The sequence below is a fragment of the Paramormyrops kingsleyae genome, chromosome 19, assembly GCF_048594095.1.
Source record: "Paramormyrops kingsleyae isolate MSU_618 chromosome 19, PKINGS_0.4, whole genome shotgun sequence".
NCBI lineage: Eukaryota > Metazoa > Chordata > Actinopteri > Osteoglossiformes > Mormyridae > Paramormyrops > Paramormyrops kingsleyae.
In genome coordinates, this window is record NC_132815.1 from 24,779,210 (window position 1) to 24,797,434 (window position 18,225).

Consider the following 18,225-nt stretch of genomic DNA (forward strand, 5'->3'; position numbering starts at 1 on the left):
GGCCCACCCTTTCTTAAATCAGGAGGGTGAAGTCACATGCCATTAAACTGGAGCAGAGCGCACACACTAAACCCAGCGATCCATGGGGGTGTAAAACACCCCCTAAAGCAAGAGATAACGCCAGCATGACCTTGCTTTGAACCCAGGCGGGAGAGACCACAGCTCACGTCACCACTGACAGAGGTGACAAGCCCAAGACCCGACTCTCGTCACGGGTGTGCAGTTCTCATACAGAAAGACAGGGGGTGGCATCTCTACCTTCGGTGCCTTGCGTATTTGCCACTGACGTGTCCACTGCCATCACAGCCTGGTGTGGGGCAGCTGCAAGCAGAGAGGGGACAGCAGTTAGGATAGGTACACATGAGGCTCATGACACAGAGGGGACAACAGTCAGGATAGGGACCCGAGGCTCATGATACAGAGGGTACAACAGTTAAGATAGAGACACACGAGGTTCATGACACAGAGGGGACAGCAGTCAGGATAGGGACCCGAGGCTCATGACACAGAGGGGACAACAGTCAGGATAGGGACCCGAGGCTCATGATACAGAGGGTACAGCAGTTAAGATAGAGACACACGAGGTTCATGACACAGAGGGGACAGCAGTCAGGATAGGGACCCGAGGCTCATGATACAGAGGGGACAGCAGTTAGGATAGGTACACATGAGGCTCATGACACAGAGGGGACAGCAGTCAGGATAGGGACCCGAGGCTCATGATACAGAGGGGACAGCAGTTAGGATAGGTACACATGAGGCTCATGACACAAAAGGGACAACAGTCAGGATAGGGACCCGAGGCTCATGATACAGAGGGTACAACAGTTAAGATAGAGACACACGAGGTTCATGACACAGAGGGGACAGCAGTCAGGATAGGGACCCGAGGCTCATGACACAGAGGGGACAGCAGTTAGGATAGGTACACATGAGGCTCATGACACAGAGGGGACAACAGTCAGGATAGGGACCCGAGGCTCATGATACAGAGGGTACAGCAGTTAAGATAGAGACACACGAGGTTCATGACACAGAGGGGACAGCAGTCAGGATAGGGACCCGAGGCTCATGACACAGAGGGTACAGCAGTTAAGATAGAGACACACGAGGTTCATGACACAGAGGGGACAGCAGTCAGGATAGGGACCCGAGGCTCATGATACAGAGGGGACAGCAGTTAGGATAGGTACACATGAGGTTCATGACACAGAGGGGACAGCAGTCAGGATAGGGACCCGAGGCTCATGATACAGAGGGGACAGCAGTTAGGATAGGTACACATGAGGCTCATGACACAAAAGGGACAACAGTCAGGATAGGGACCCGAGGCTCATGATACAGAGGGTACAGCAGTTAAGATAGATACACACGAGGTTCATGACACAGAGGGGACAGCAGTCAGGATAGTGACAAATGAGGCTCACAACACAGAGAGGACAGCAGTCAGGATAAGGACACATGAATCTCATGATACAGCTCCCTGTGTACATCTGCATGTTACGCTACACTGGTCTGATGACAGTTTTTCCATGTAAGCAGATTTTCCTCCTCTTGAGGTACCATCCATCCATAATGTTTACACTGTAGGGTTATGTCTGGATTCATGTTTACATCAAAGTGTTGTATCAAAGCCCACTGAACCAAGTCTGAACTGTGAGTACTAGCTAATCTAACGTAATCATTGACCATTTCAAATGACTGCTCATTTAAAGGCTTCCCGCCTTTTGGTGAATTATCAAAAATAATCAATAAAATTAATTAGCACCTATCAAAGAATAAGCCATTGTGTGTTTGTGTCTGTGTGTGTGTGTGTGTGTATGTTAGGTTTATATTACATCGTTATAGGTTATATAAAACCTATTATTTTGATATTGTGGGATCCCCACAAAGATCTCTGAATGCAATCAAAAAACAAAAAATGACAAAAGTATCATATTTTGTTTGGTTATTTATGATTAAGTTTAGGGCTGGGTAGGGGTTAAGGTTGTCATGTTGGGATTAGAGTTTTCCCCATAGAAATGAATGAGAGCCCCCCCACAAAGCAGGGGCTTGAGATCATGGCAGATACTAAGGACATTACACGTTACGGGCAAGACAGCACATCCAAATGATGCTTATTCTGAATAACCTAATATAACACAACATAAATATAAACTAAATGTAGTGTACACAAAGTTCCATAAGGCATCATATTGAGCATTCTATAAATCACTGTGTAAGACATACTAACAAAAATTTGTACTAGATTTTATGGGTAAAATTGCTTCCATATTTTGACGTCAGGTATTAAATGATATGTGCGTCCTCAGTAAAAATGCTTAATATTACAACAGAGCATCAATAATCTCTTCCGTCATTTTCCATTTCCATTTATCTCACCATTAGGTTTTATTACATTCTGTCGTCGTTTTACATCTATCCTGTTCATTCAGGTGCTGTAAACATGTAGCAAAAGGAAACTGACTTACAAACTGATTTCTGATCCTTTATCATTGATCTTGCATTATAAAATACATTCCTTCCTGCAGTGGATTGCGCTGTCACATGCCTGAGAGGTGTAAGGACAATTATCTCAGAATTGTACGGGAATAAGAGATATCCCAGGGAGTCCTGTCACTGGCTAAAGGATTTAGGCTTAGGACACTCGTTTCGTGGTGGAATTCGAGTGTCTCAAACCTGACACGATGTAGTTATGGCCAACTTGAGTAAAACTATATAATCACAGCATAACAGGATGTCAGGCTGGACTGGACAGCACTGGAACAGCAGAATGAGGGAACAGAGGAGAGGCAGGAGTGATGGGAGATGGGAACAAGGTGGGGGGGGGGAGGGGTTGAAGTCGACTGGCAAGGTGATACCAGCTCCACTCTGCAGGGAGACAAGGGAGGGGTACATGAAACTGCCCCCTCAACCCCCCCCCCCACCACAGATAAGCCCTACCTGAAAAATTCCTGCGCTGCTGGCTCTGCACGCACTGAGGAAGAGGAAAGAAAAATCATCAGGACCACATTTTGAGTCTGCAGATTTAACTAGGAAAGCACAGGAATATTCAAAAACCTATGTCCCTACAGACCATCCCCCCCTTCAAAAAATAAGTATGATAAAATTCCCCCAGCATCTTTTGACACTGCTGGTCTTCGGTTTTGCAGCAGAATGTGTACGGTGAGTCCTGTGATATACGGGACGGTACAGGCAGTACCTGGGAGAGGCCGGCCGGAACACAGAGGGATGGGAACAGGTGACAATGGGAGGCCGGTGCTGGGACAGGGAGGCATGCGTACCTCGGACACCTTTGGAGCGTGTGCGGTGACCCCGCTCTTCTGCATCCACCTCCATCTGGAGAAGCCAGCAGCATGCAATCAGTGTCCTTCCCACACACACACACACACACATACACACACACACACCCTCTCTCTCCCTAACCCACACCCTGGAAAACCAGCCCATTTGACATGAGTTCTTTTCACCTTGCCAGCTATATTAAGGTCTAACATTACACTCAATCTGATGACCTGACTCAAGAGAGGAAAAACTTGACACTATATTCATGAGGGAGATGTATACCTCGACAAATGTGAAAAGACATTCTTAGGTTAAATGTTAACATGTAGTGTTTGACTAATGCAATGACCATTTGATGGATCAGCTTATTGTTGTTTGCTGAGGTTAAACTCTCACTGAAAAATCCATCCATCTGTCTTCTGAGCATTTATCCTGACTGGGGTGCACCTTAGATGGGATGTCAGTCCATCAGAGGACACACAAACACACTACAAGTAACTCAGAGATGCAGTTACCTTAGCCACAGTACCAGGTAAATTAAATAAATCCTATTTTTTAAATACTAAATTAAATAAACCTTAATGGTAAGGCTCTGCTAATGAAGATACCATACTCCAAATGTATAAATATGAGTAAAATATGAGCATGTATATTCACCGGCTGTTCCGTCAACAAGCAGTTTCTAATACAAGTTTCTAATATATAAATATTGAATTTATATTATTAGTAGACTGAAGTACAAAAGTTAGACATGCTAATGAAGTTCTCCAGACATGTTTATCCACCCAAGAAGGTCGACGGAGAAAAAAAAATTCAAAAGTCTAAATTGATTGTCACATTTATTATTTTTTTAATGAATTAAATGAGTGTGCCCAAAGTCACAAAACGGCAGGGGCTTAAGCGAACACCGATGTGGGGGTTCATGTATGTAAATGCAGGGCACCTGTTCATTGGAGTGTAAGGTGACCGTCTGCTGGTTATCAGAGACCTAGACTTGCTCAGTCTCTGCCATTATCCAAAGCTGTTGTGAACAGCAATGGCAGTCCTGAATTTGAAAAGTATCATCATTAGGATAGTATTCCCCCGGTAGAAGAGGCACCCACTAGAGAGAGCTCATTGTTTCAGAGTGAATTCAAAGCCCCCCCAAATCTCCCCCCCCCCCCCCAACGGCGTATCCAATCTTTTGTGTCCTGACGCATTTTCCCCAGGAGCGTGAAATTGTATAAGCCCCCAGACCCCAGACTGTTTCTGCACTTAGTATCGTTACAGACATGCAGAATCCCTGCAATGATTTTCCCATTATGCACTGCAGGACACGTGTCAAGTTGCTACAGGATGCTTAAAAAAAAACACAGAGAAACAGAAACTCAAAAAAAACACAAATGGATCCATATGGGACAGGATTAAATAAATCAAGTTTAGAAAAAAATCACTTACAGGGAACTTAGGCTATATATATATATATACAGTATATATATATATATACACACATATATATACATATACTATATATATGTATAAATAAGTATACAGTATATGTATGCTGTAATTTCAGTTATTTCCAAGCTATACCTATTCAGTATCTCTAGTATGTGTTCAGTACCTCCAAGCAAACAGCACACACTATGATATTGTTTTTGCAGAACAAGCAGGTTACTTGGTGCCACATGTGAGTCACCAGGCTGGTGATCCTACTGAAAGGGCTGTCTGCCTCTTTGACGTTGACCCTCTCAATGAGACGGCAGGACAAATAAACCGGGGAGTAATAAGCAGTAGAAAATCAGAGTTACCCATTTAAAGGGTGTTATGTATGGGTGCTTATGAGTCATGCAATTAAGAGATCATGGTGTTAAAAGCTAGGGAAATAGTGTTGGGAAACAGGGTTCCACGCTCCTGCCAGTGTCACCAGTGAGTTGAAAAACTTGAATCCTCAAGACTTTGGATTGAGCAGCACTTTGCACAGTAGATCTATGCACCATTGTGCAAATTTAATATATCTTTGAGACATATATCTTAGTGACTTGACTGGAAAAGCATGGCTCCACACTCGTGACTCCTGCAGTCTCACTCTCAGCTATTTCCTCGTGGACGGTGATGTACTGTGCAATCTTGCCTTTGGTGGCTTTCAAGCTGAGGAAGATGATATTAAGTAGACCGAAACTCACCCTGGAGAAGCCCGCCTCTCCCTGTTCAGCCCATGCCCCGCTGACATGGTTTTTACAAGGTGATCTTGGAAAAGCGAGCATCTCCATGATGTGCAAGCTGAAATTAGCAGCACTGTTAGGAAGAGGTCCTTTAAATCAAGCTGAGAAGCATAGGTTGATGCTTACACGGCTGCTTCAAATATTATCTTTGGCTGAGAGTCCACTGGAGAGATTTACTGTCCAAGTGAGGTAGCTGACTGCCCTCATAGCGTTATAGGTCAGGTTGTGGTGAGACGTCATTATGTCTTACCCTTTAAGCTGAGGCTTCTATGTCTTATTAAGCTCATTCAGGAAAACATTTGACTGGCGTTGATCGATTTACTGGAAAACGGCTCAAAAACTGAAATATTCTAAGCCACAACGTACAAGGTTGCAAAATTTGTTCCTTTAATTTTTGTTCATAATCTACAAAACTAGTTCGGAATGAAGATTCTGCATGGCAACAAGTATATCAGAAATTAGTAGACGGAAAAATAAATAAATAACCCCCAGCCCACGTTCCGTCAACAACAGAAATAACGATAATAATTATTTAATAATTATTTGAAATCATTTTTCGCCCAATACATTAGTCAGAAACACTGCTGTTGCCACGGCAACAAGTGGATGCCGCAAGAAGCGTTGGCGAGCAGTCAGTCACGAAGGGCCTTCTTCGCGGAGAACCACGGAAGGGAGCGGAGCTGCCTCACGCCCACTCACCTGCCATATGTCTGAGTGCACTTGTCACCGCTCAGATGGACCATGAAGCCATTGTCACCCCACCCCCACCCTCTATTCGTTCTTACTTTAACTGAAATGGTTGTTTTGGAATTAATTTAATTATAGCATCGCGAGGTTTCTCTCATAAATCTTCTTAGACAGGAAGGGATCTGAGATGATTTAAAATTTTTTGGGAGGGGGTCAGTGGATTGGTGGTGGTTTAAATTCTGTGCCATAACCATGGGGAAACTAGGCTTGATTGACATTATGACCCCTAAAATAGGTGATCCTAACGAAGTAGCTTAATTACGTTATTTTGAGGATATTGCACTCAAACAGGCTGTAATTCCATTTCGGCTTTGTTTGCACATGTGCGGGTCTGTGCAGCTCTCATTAGCATGGAGATGAGAACGCAAAAGTGTCAGTAGTTAAACACGTCAGCCCGAAACCGAATCACGTCGCCATACACGTAAACTCCGGGGACTTCGGAATCTAGTCCTGGTGGGTTTCGTTATTTTTTCCCCCCATTTTTTTCCACAGAGAAAGAGACCGAGGAGACAGCGGTGTCAACCATGAAGGCATCGTTATCTCTTCCCTTGGTGTCACCTTGAAACTTCAGGAGAGAATATCACAGAGCATATGGCTCCCCTGATAATGAACACAAACTGGTAGCTCCGTCAGTATGGAGCCGCACGCTGGAGAGGGGGACAGCACATCCGAGTCGCAGGGAGGTGTTAAGCTATAACTTTTGTTTTTTCGTGGGGAGAGGTCATCACGAAAGGGCAGGACGAGTGTGGCTGAACACGGCAGGGCACAGGAAACACACAGGCTGCTAAATGAAACAGGGATTCATATCCTGTCAAAGTTGGGAGCCCAATAAGGCTTCCTGTTTGAGGGAGGAAAGACACAAAGAAAGCTTGGCTTCGTATTTCTTCCTGTCTGCTCATTGCTCTTAGCCTAGCTGACTCATTTTAGCCAAAGCTAATAAGGGCTAGCTGAGCATTCCACATGGGACTGTAGATGGGGAGGTAGTAAACGCAGAACACCTCTCTCACGCCTCCAAAAACTGGGCTTGCTGAGGAGGGAATGGGAGCAAATACTCCAAAGTCAACAGGATTGCTGTCAGAGTGAGAAATGGATTGTGTGAGATGTACCTGAGGTTACGTGGTGGCAGCTGTGACTCGTACCTGAGGTTCAGTGGTAGCGGCTATGACTCGTACCTGAGGTTCAGTGGTAGCGGCTATGACTCGTACCTGAGGTTACGTGGTGGCGGCTGTGACTCTTGTTTGTCCCAAACCTTTTGCCTCTACTCCTTTTCCTCGGTCTGCAGTGGAAGCTGTACTCCAGAGCGAACTCCTCAGAACTTCTCACCAACCTTTAGTTTCTAAAGAAAAAAAAAACATAAATTGTTACCCAAAAGGAATATAAAGGTATTTCCCCATCATGTAACCAATGGTTGCCATGATGGTCATCGTTATTATCATTATATTGTCCATTTCTTTCACGTGCAGTTTTATGTTTACGGAAAGCATTAAAACCAATTTCATTCATATTGGTGTTTTTTTTTAAATTCCCTCACATACCTCAAACATACTTCTCCCAGTCAGTCTTATAAACCAAACAAATAGTTTATTTAATTTCACTTCCAGACTATATATATATATATATATATATATATATACACACATGTATACATGTGTGTGTGTGTGTGTGTATATATATATATATATATATATATATATATATATACACACACATATATATATATTTTTTTTTTGTTTAATTGCAGCATTGCATTTTGTCTTTTCTCTCCGTGTCGGCTGCTGAGCCTCTCACCCGCTGATCCTAATTAAAAGCGGTGTTCGTAGATGACAGACGCAGTGTTAATGGGCCGGCAGTCAAGTGTGTCGGAGAATGGGGGCCCCTCGGGGCTCCGCCAGATTGCTTAAGTTATAATCAGGGCCGTACCACAGCCGCAGGAAGGCTATAGTTACCGTAAATTTCCAAATATCTAGCCACCGACTTTCCTTTCCTGCTGCAGTAAAACCCCTAATAGTCGGTACTGTGCCGTCTCACTGCTCCAAATCGAATACAACCATCGTACGTGTGTGTATCTTCTGCAGGTCTTGTGTTTTATTATTGTTTATTTTTTTTAATTAAATTTCACAGGGTTATGCTGCAATAAATGTCTTCCTCTCTGTTCATTTTATGTAAAACATGTAGTATGGGCTATACTCAAATCAGAGAACTTGCTCAACACATCATTTCTACATTCTACAGTGAAAGGCACCACAAATTATATTTCCCAGTCAGTTTCCATAGGAAAGATTTTAGTTATGGTTGTATAAAGATATTAGATCCTATTATTATTATTATTATGGCAGAGAATGTAGAGACTCACATTAAACATTGATAGAATAAATGTGAAGTGTAACGCCCTCAGCTCCAGCACAGGACCAGCTACCCTCTCTCTCGTCTGACGTTCGGCCTCCCCAGCCCCCCCGCCCACCTCTCTCAGGCCCGGAGTGCTCCTAAGAAGCAGCCGCACACCGACTGTGATGCGGCGGCGGAGATCCTCCAGCACACGCCTGATGCCGGGATACCCAGGAGAGGCAGCGTGATGAGCTCACCACTGGCACTGCTATTCTGAGGATGTTCGCGAGCGCGCACTGGGGGGGGGGGGGGGCGGGGGGTGTCTTTTCCTAAACTGCGGCGGTCTGTTCTGTGCTGCCCTCAAACCCGCACAGGACTCTCGGCCGTGCTGGGGGAGACGCCTTTGTAGCATTCCCAGCGTTTTGTACGGCCTTCTTCTTTCATCAAAGAAAAAAGCCCTAAACAGAACCATCAGCTGTACAGCACAAACAGCACGAGCGAGCGACGCCATGGCACACAGAATGCGCCACACTTTCCGCTCCCTTTAAGCTCTCTTCCCCTTGTTACCTCTGGAATCCCAGACGAAAGCCCTGAAAGCTGGCGTACCCGACACGGCGGCAGGAAGGACACGGTGCCGCTCTTCCTTTCGTCCTTTCCTCCCCTTGTCCTCAGATACTCGGCTATAATAATGCTGGTGCAGTGCAATATGACAGTATCTGCCGGCTCCTGGCAAGCCGGGCAAATCTGAGTGACTAATGCAGACCACTGTACCCCAAACATTACAGCTGCAGTGCATATAACTCAATGCATATTCTTTGGACTTTTCCTGCTTGTTATAGAAATTACTGTCCTGTAAGGCATAAAGGACACACATTCGGTGGGATTATTAAGTAAAATGAAGAAATTAACATTCATGCTTTATATGTGTCATCCATATTTCTCTATTCTGTATGTAGTTGCACTTTTAACTGTAGTAGTTCATGTCTGATGTTGCATCCATCTATCCATCTATCTATCTATCTATCTATCTATCTATCTATCTATCTATCTATCTATCTATCTATCTATCTATCTAAATGGACACCTCTCTCTCTGAGATGCACCCTCGCAGAATTTCAATAGAACCCAGCTTGGCATCCAGTGCACATCAGCAGGAGTAGAAAACGACCTGCCCCCATTTCGGTGCCGTTCCCCAAAGCCTGCTTGTGACAGGGTTTTCCCACCTCCCACAAGGAGTGGCCCCTGAGAGCGGCCTGTAGAGAGACGCCTGGACCCCCCCCAGACTGCAGCTAGCTCACCTGGGGGACTGACGTCCCGTGAGTGAATGTTGGGAAGGACCACGCCTGCTCCTGCTCTGCGCGTTGGCGGCGGTAGGCAATTCCAGCCTTAAAGGGGAATTCCACCCCGAAATGATACGGCCAAACTCCAGCCCACGCTTTCCCAGGAAATCGCACCGAAGCACAGCACTGCCTTTAATGGGCTTTTCATGTTAACCTGCATCCTTTTTCCTACACATAGAACTACTGAATCGAAGGAAGCATGGTGAGCAGCTGGGGATGGGGCTTTGCGAGCCGCCAGGCGGCCCCTCCATGTCCACGCAGCCTGTACCTGTCACCTCTCTGCGTGTTTCTAATCCCAGACAGACAGGGCCCCTCCTTCCCCTCGAGCCCGCAGAAAAATACCAGCACTCTCATCCCAGTTCCTTGCCTGCGCAGCCGAGATTTATTTTTAGGCAGATAGATAAAATCCTCAGGAAAGTATCAGAAGCCGGGCCTGTATTTCACTGCACTCCGCTCCCACACGCCTTTCAGCATGAGATGGGGACATGAAATGGGGGTGGCTTTAGGGATGAACTTGTGGATGCCCCCCCGTGATCGAGGCTTTGGCAGTGCTACTCATTTGTAGGGTGCTGAAGGCTATGGTACAGAAACCGGGTCTGCGATCTCAAGGCCCGCCCACCCCTAGCCCCCCCCCCACCACATTAGTCATCTCCTACATCAGCAGCCTGAGCTCCATTATAATTTTACAGCCCCCACCATGCTTATGCCAGGCCTGCCGCCCCCACATGGGCACCGTGAATGCCCGCTTTACGTCGGCATTGCGGCTGGCTGCACCCCTCCAGACACCAGCCGATACCCCCCCCTCGAAGCCCCTGACCTGCTGATCCATCCATGACATCTCCCCTGTTTTCACACCATCGATTGAACATTCCCCTTCATCTGGTTCGTCCACGCCCCCCTCCAAACAATGTGGCCAGTCCATCTCTCCTCTGTCAAGCGCACCTTGTCCTGACTGCTCGATTCGCGGGCAAGACGGGATGGAGATTCCAAATGTGAGAAGGGTGCTGTGCAGTTGCACAGAATGGCCCGCGATCCACCCAAAATGGAGAATACGCGCTGAGCCTCTCGCTGGCTCGCCCACTGATAGGAGGGATTAGCTTGTGTAGGCGAGGTCCACATTGTGCTGACGCACGATTCGGAGTTTTCCTTCTGTGCTGTTCGGGGACACCTGAGAGGACGTTCGGGAAATTGTCGTTCATTATTGTCCCTCCACCCACTCACATCCCATGTAATGTGCTAACTCACCACTTCAGAACTAGCATTGTCAAATGATCGCTAGAAAAGACAGATAGATAGATAGATAGATAGATAATATGCTTGCTCCCCAACACAAATCCAACTACTACTTTGTCTCTTTTGCCATTTTAACATTTTAACAGACTGCCTTGCTTCCATCACCTGTCTATATCTAAATATATAGCAAACAAAAAGAAAAAAATGTAAAGCTATGGAACGTTTTATTGTCTCACAATGGCCTTTTCTGTAAATGTGTCATATATGAGAAACCTTGTACATGTAAGTCCCTGTGTGGCACCTAGTGATACATCTATGTGCCATTTGGACTGCATGGTGGGACAAGTACTTTGTGCAAAAAGAAAGCCTCCTGTAGCAGTTCTTGAGGCTGCTTTGTTTTTTTGTAATTATATCCATGATTTTTAAAGAAGTGTTGTCTCCTAGGTAACAATCCCGAAGATGGCCAGTGATGACTGGTAATTGCATTGTGATATAAATACTTCTGAAATTAAACATAGAACAAAATGTATTTCGAAAGCAAGAGTTGTGGCGGCAAAGAAATACAGCAAATACTGTAAGCTGAACACTCGCTGGTGGAAATCATTATATTTAAATTTATATAACGTTTCCAACAAGGGCCATTGTCACAAAGCGTAGATTTCATTGAAACGACAATGGAGTGTGACATCAAACAGCCCTGATGCAATGCTATCAAGCCACTTTGCCACTTAATCAGCTGACTTATGCAATACTTGATAAAGGCTTTATTACATTAGCAAAAAGTTCAATCTTTCTTCCTACACACTAATGCATAGTGAGCACACTGATGAGAAAAATACCAGGTGCTCTCATAACAGTGCCCCCAGTCATAGGTTAAAAATAAAACCGAACAGATCCCAATTATGACTACACAGTCCCTATGTACCTCTGTCCACTGCTTTCAGTTACTTGAACTGTTTAAGTGTTTCTCCATCCGATAAAGCCACACTGTCAAATATTTATGGAAAACAAGAACTCTTGCAAGCGGTGAGAGGAGGTTCTTATCTCAGTTTTGTATGTATAAGAAATTTAATGGCGGAAGCGATTCCGGCTGCCTCCCACGGCTATTTTAATCAGTCATTACACTTCGTTGGGGATTCATGGCTCTAAAATCACAGCTTCGGAGCCTCATCAGCAGCGAGCAGCATGGCGGCTGATTATAATTGCATCCATTTTCCGGGAGCTCATCTGCATGCATAAACCCAAGGTTAAAAGCGTGGCGTGTTTGTGGCGCTCCCTCCGTGGAACCCGCGCTGCCCCGCGTTCCAGCGTGTGTGCGATTTAAGGCCTGGGTGGGGGCCTGGGTGGGGTGGAGCCTCATTACTCATCAGCTCCTGTGTGACACCCCAAATACATCGTTTTAAAAATGCAGCCGTTTGAACCGGGATCCGATTATGACCAAATAATCAAATATATTTATTTCTTTTATAATAAAAGGAAATGAAGGGGTATGCAAGAGAGGCGGGAGCAGTTTAGTCCCGCTAACGGCACGGGAATAACAGCGCAACTAGAAGCAAATCTCCCGATGTTAGGCAGATAGTTACTGCCAGAGGCCCCGTTAAAACAAGGGCAGCTTTACAGGGCAGGAAAACTGTATCGAGTGATTAAAACACGTCGGGCCCTAATGAAGGCAGCGGCTCATGGCAATGTCAGTGGCAATTAATTATTAATCAGCGACTCTTTGAAGATGGGGGAAAAAAGTTCTGGAGGAGTTAAAGTCGCAAAGGAACTTTGGCTCTCACTTTAATGCCCTTTTCAGTTTCACCTGTCTGTCTCCAAACACCAGGAAGGGTCCCATTTCATTGCCCCTCCACAGAGATGCCGTCCAAACACAATAACTTTAATTTAGATGAAACATAGCAAGGTTTAATGGCTATTTTATAGTTTAAAGTTCTCTCTGGACACACTTTGTGAAGCACTAATCCTTCTGACCCTCGCAGAAATGAGCTTGGAGTTTGGAGGGCAGCCACACGTCTGCTGTTTCAGCGTCACTGTGTGTGTTTGTGCCTGTAAACGTCATACTGCCTCCTGGTTGACTCACTGGGCTGAAACAGGATAAGCTGGGAGTCCTCGGTTGACTGGTTTGACTGTGACTGCAATACCCAGAGTAGCGGTTAGGTTGCGACTAAAATGCCACATCTTCCCATGTACAATGCTGAGCTTCATGGACACTCGCTTGGTGATTTCAATGAAGACTAAGAGTAACCTGTCCTCAGGCTGCCTCGTTCACGTGTGAAGCCAGTCAGTGACACAGCATCGATAGAGCTCTGGTCCCTGTGGGCGACGCTTTTGAGGCTCTGATATATATCACACCCACCCCCTTTCCACCTCCTCATTGGCCGCACAGCCGGAGCCAAGAGGAGGAACAGACCAATCAGGGTAAAATGAAGCAACACTCAGCGCCGAGGGGTGTCAAATTTTGGTGCCTCATTGCTCCAAAATCTCACCCTGAGCCATTAGGGAAAAAAAAAAAACTGTACGATATGAAGGCGTTGTGAAACCAAAAAGAACACATTAAAAAAAAAAACAAAGAACGAGAAAAGTTCTCTTCACGAGGGGAGCACGTCACGCATCTGACAGCAGTGACGATGACACAGGGGCATGTGATTGGACTGCGGATCAGACTCAGCATGCGTGTCAACACCTGTCCTCAAGATAACCAGCATGTCATTCCTGACCACTTGCAAAGCTATGGACTCAGTCATCTACCTGCCAGATCCACCTGGGCTAATATTCATAAAGCTTTGCACAGTTACTCCTGACATTCAAACAGCTCATAAGTAAAAAAGAAAAAATTATACTGCAGATTAGCCGGTAGGAGGTAACATCAACACTTATAATGCTGATTTTAGGCAGATGTTAAGATTAATACTTAAAGTAAGCCTTACATTATCAGTAGAATTTTTTCATGACCTGTGAGGTGGTAAGTTAGCTTCTTTTACCATTATACTCTTTCTTTCCTTCTTAATATTGCCATAGCAACACTGAAAATGCGACAGGACGTTACACCACTGCACCATGAGAACACAGGTTGGCTTTTATTGTATTCTCATACCTTGGAATAGAACAATCGCATTAAAACTATTTGCTAAGCTGATTGCTCGTAGGTACAATCTTCTATTCACATCTATCTACAGTCACATGAAATATTTTTGGCTTAAATGAATACGCCGTTTACATATTAAGACAAATTAATATAACTTTTGCTTCAAATGACTTGATCACCTGGATATATTTCATTATTAGGCATATATAAATATAACACAGAGACAGTGCCACATAAAACTGCAGCAATACAATATAAATAATATAAGAATGATTTCCAGCTGGTGACGCTGAATTGACACAGGGGGACACGGTAGCTTTACTGTACTTGCCTCCCTAAACCTCCATCTGTCTCCCCTGATCAGTTTGGAGGTTTAATACAGCCTGCAGAATGCAGACCATTGTACAGGGAGGCACTTTTTGAATACTGGGCTTGTACTATAATGGCGCAATAGTGTATGCAGTATATCAACACGTATATGATTGTTCTGTCGTGTCTCGTCTGATTCCGACAAATGAGTCATGTGCTACGTAGCTAAACGGCCTCAAACTACGCACCAGTGAGACTAACAGTTGTTTTCATTCTGTCTGTTATGGCCACTTCAGAGCACTTAAAGAGCTGAAGTACTCAAAGGAAGAAAGCGCATTTCATTAATATTTTTTAATGTGTTTGAGCTTATCTTGATGCCAAGATGTTCTATAATGGCAAAAATATTGTACTTGGAACTCAAAGTGGCACAAAGATCAATGAGTTCATTGTTTGCCGTCCACCTGTTTCATTTCCAACAGGAAAATGTGTGCCACTCATACACATATTCAGCGAAACTGCTCAGGCTGACATATCATGACCTAATGGGGTATTAGGCGTGATTGGCAGGTAACTTCAGAGGTGTATAAAGGGGTGGGGCCACAGGGCACTGGCCCCAGCTGCAAGCTGGTTGGCCCACTCCCATGTCACTCACCAATTCAAAACATATCATTGGTTATGATAAGGTTGGCCGCACTATATGAATTATGGCCAGCCCCTATGGCCCCCACCTTAAAATATCCTAGCGTTCCCTCCCTCTGACGTACCGGCCTGTGGCCCGACTCATCGCCTTAATGCACACAAAGAGGCAGAGCAGCCATTACATCCACACTGGAGGTATAAATCAGCCCAGCTCAGTGTTCTGTCCTGAGCTCATCTGAACCACAGCACAACAGAAAATGCTGGGCCGCAAAGGAAAATGAGGTCAGTGCCACAGTGGGGACACAAACTTTTTTTTTTGTTGTTTTTTTACCTCCACATAAACCCAGAGTCTCAATAATAAATGTGGGGGTACGTAGATAAAGGAAACTCAGGGTAACAGACTGGTGCCAGTGGCAGTAACGCTGGGGTGTGTACATGTGGATGCCCCAGTTCTTAGGCCGTTCCTGCACCTGCTAGGACATCCCTGTCCGTCAGATCCACCGCGACCCACAAAGGGCTGTCTGTCCATTTCTGGCCGACCAATGACATTAAAGTCCATCTCAGCACATAGCTATTGTAGATACTTCATTCACCAAAATAGCTATAGTTTGAACATTGACCACAGCATATTAAGTGTGATCGTTTTAAGAAGGTGAGTTCCATCGTATTTATCCAATTCTTCTAAAAAATGTAAAACCTGGCATTCAAAAATAGTTTTGAACACAAAAAGTAGACAAAATAACATATCAAACATAAAACAATAGACAAAACAAAACATTATCACTGATAAAATACCAGCCGATAATTTGTCACAAAACAGAATTATCCCTAATTCATAACTAGATAATTAAAACTAAGAAAAAACATGCATAGTTTCGTAATAATCTATGTGAAAAAAAACCTTATTACTGTGAATAGGTGCTTGATGAACACCTTGCAAGATGTTCATGGAAGACATATGACTATTTATTGAAAGCACTTACAGGATGAATGTGGTTTGAATGTGAGCTGATGCATTTTTCAGAGTCAGTGTTTCGTTAGTACAGCAAAGGCTTTTTGGGTAACCACCTATTTTTTTCTAATGTACTGAGCTGCTCTACAGGTGAGATAGACAGTCATTTATTTATTGCACTAACATACAAGTTGTATGTAAACACCCACACATGCCTGCCTATAAATGTGCAGCATTAGTCATAACCTTAGTCGTAGCCTGTCACACACGTGGAGCCACATTCATTGAGGCATTCGGTGGACATTGTGAACAGACAAGCAGTTTTGACCCGGAGTTCTGCATAAAAGACTCATTTTCACATTATTTTCCCATATTCTGTTCGACATGGTGCAACATGACAATAAAAGTGAAGGTATATAAAGTCACTATTATTTTGGTATGTATTACTTTAAACATTTTAGTACCGTCATTAAAGAATAATTCAAAAAGCAATTTGCTAAATGGTTTACCAACATTAAATAATATAGATTTCCAAATGTTCCATTCTTAGATAGTATGATCATTAAATTACAATTCTCTATTAGACTTACCCTGCAGTACAGGATCTCCACTGGGTGGGAGCCTTTCCCAGGCACCATAGAGAACGTGACAGGGCAGATTGCTGGATGAAGTGTTACTTCATAGTACACACACACTCTATAGGCAATTTAGAGATACCAATTAGCTTGACTGGTCTTCAGACTGTGGGAGTTAACTGGAGCGAACCACACACACACACGCACACACACACACACACACACACATTGTTTGTATTCATATCTTTTTGGGGACCATTCATTTCTATGGGAAAATCCCGAATTTTGAAAATGTTAACCCCTACCCTAGTTGAATCCTCAGTTGAGTGGTCTGACTGTGACTGCAATATCCAATGTAGTGGTTAGGTTTTGGCTAAAATGCCACATCTTCTTAGTTTTTAGATTGCATTCACAGATTTTTATAAAACTGAGGTTCCCATTGTGGGGATCGAAAAAATGGTCCCCACAATGTCAAAGAAATAACAGGTTTTCATCACATTGTGGAGACATTTGGTACCCACAAAGTAATACATACATGACCACACAAATACACACACACACACACGCACACACACACACGGGTCCTAGATATAAACCCCTAACCCCACAGGTGTGAGTCAACAGGGCGTCACCTTGCTGTCTCCTGGTAAACTTATCGTTCGCGGCCTTTTATCATCACATACCCAAAACTTAGGATCTGCATAATAATATCCATAATATTTTACTTTATCTGCCAAAATGTAAGAAGTTCTCTTTGGCACACTGTTGAGATCAGTCTTTGATCGTCATATTCTAACTAATCGAAAATTCTTGACGGCCAGTAGCTTGTCATTTATGTAACTTACTTTTAAATGCAATGTATAAACGATATATCAGAGAGATAAATATTCTCAAACGAGGACAGAATGGGAGGCTGGGATGAGGAACGAGCTGAAAACTCAGTGTGTTGGCAGCCATTAGGCAATGATTTCAGCCGTGAGCGCTGCATTTTGGGACATGAATGGAGTAATTATAGTTTTAACACGACCGGTAATAAGTACTAAACTGTTCCTGTTCAGTCAGCATCTTCCTGAAGTTCTGCATCGTTACTGAATTGTTAAACACTTGTTGCCACCTGAACGTTCACCATCCATCTGCTCTTAAATATTGGGTTACAGATGCTGTATAAATTGGATGCTGGACCTCTGAATTTTCACGTTTGTGAAATGTCATAAAACATGACCGTAGATACATGCATACAACATGTACTGACACGACGACATATTACATCCAGAGTAATTATATTTCTGACAAGGTTCGAGACTGGCGATGCATTATTCATTGCGTACCACTGCAATGCAATTGATTTCCATAACTCCTCTTAACCCCGTAAATAATATTACCATTCAAGATATGCACAACTGTTGTCTTCGCAGTGCTGCCATCTGTCCTGATCAGTTTAGGAGACCAAACTAAGTACCTGTTTCCAGGGGCGCTGCTAAGGATTTTGGGCCCCATGAAAAGAATCTTGACAGGGCCCCCAACACAGCTG

The 18,225-nt window shown here is 44.2% G+C and overlaps 1 protein-coding gene across 8 annotated transcripts in view; it reads right to left on the minus strand.

The window, feature by feature from the left end:
• myt1la (myelin transcription factor 1-like, a) overlaps positions 1–18,225 on the minus strand; it is a 70,118-nt gene that overhangs the window by 46,796 nt on the left and 5,097 nt on the right. For 6 of the 8 annotated variants that reach the window (XM_023824847.2, XM_023824850.2, XM_023824849.2 and 3 more), the window contains exons 2-5: positions 7,442–7,572; positions 3,285–3,339; positions 2,944–2,977; positions 259–321 (exon numbers count right to left, since the gene is read on the minus strand). In XM_023824847.2, coding sequence (XP_023680615.1) covers positions 259–321; positions 2,944–2,977; positions 3,285–3,339 — 152 coding nt within the window. In that variant the 5' untranslated portion in view covers positions 7,442–7,572. Of the gene's footprint in view, positions 1–258; positions 322–2,943; positions 2,978–3,284; positions 3,340–7,342; positions 7,361–7,441; positions 7,573–10,718; positions 10,898–18,225 lie in introns of those variants that run through there. The other 2 variants (XM_023824848.2, XM_072702680.1) reach the window with 2 other exon arrangements.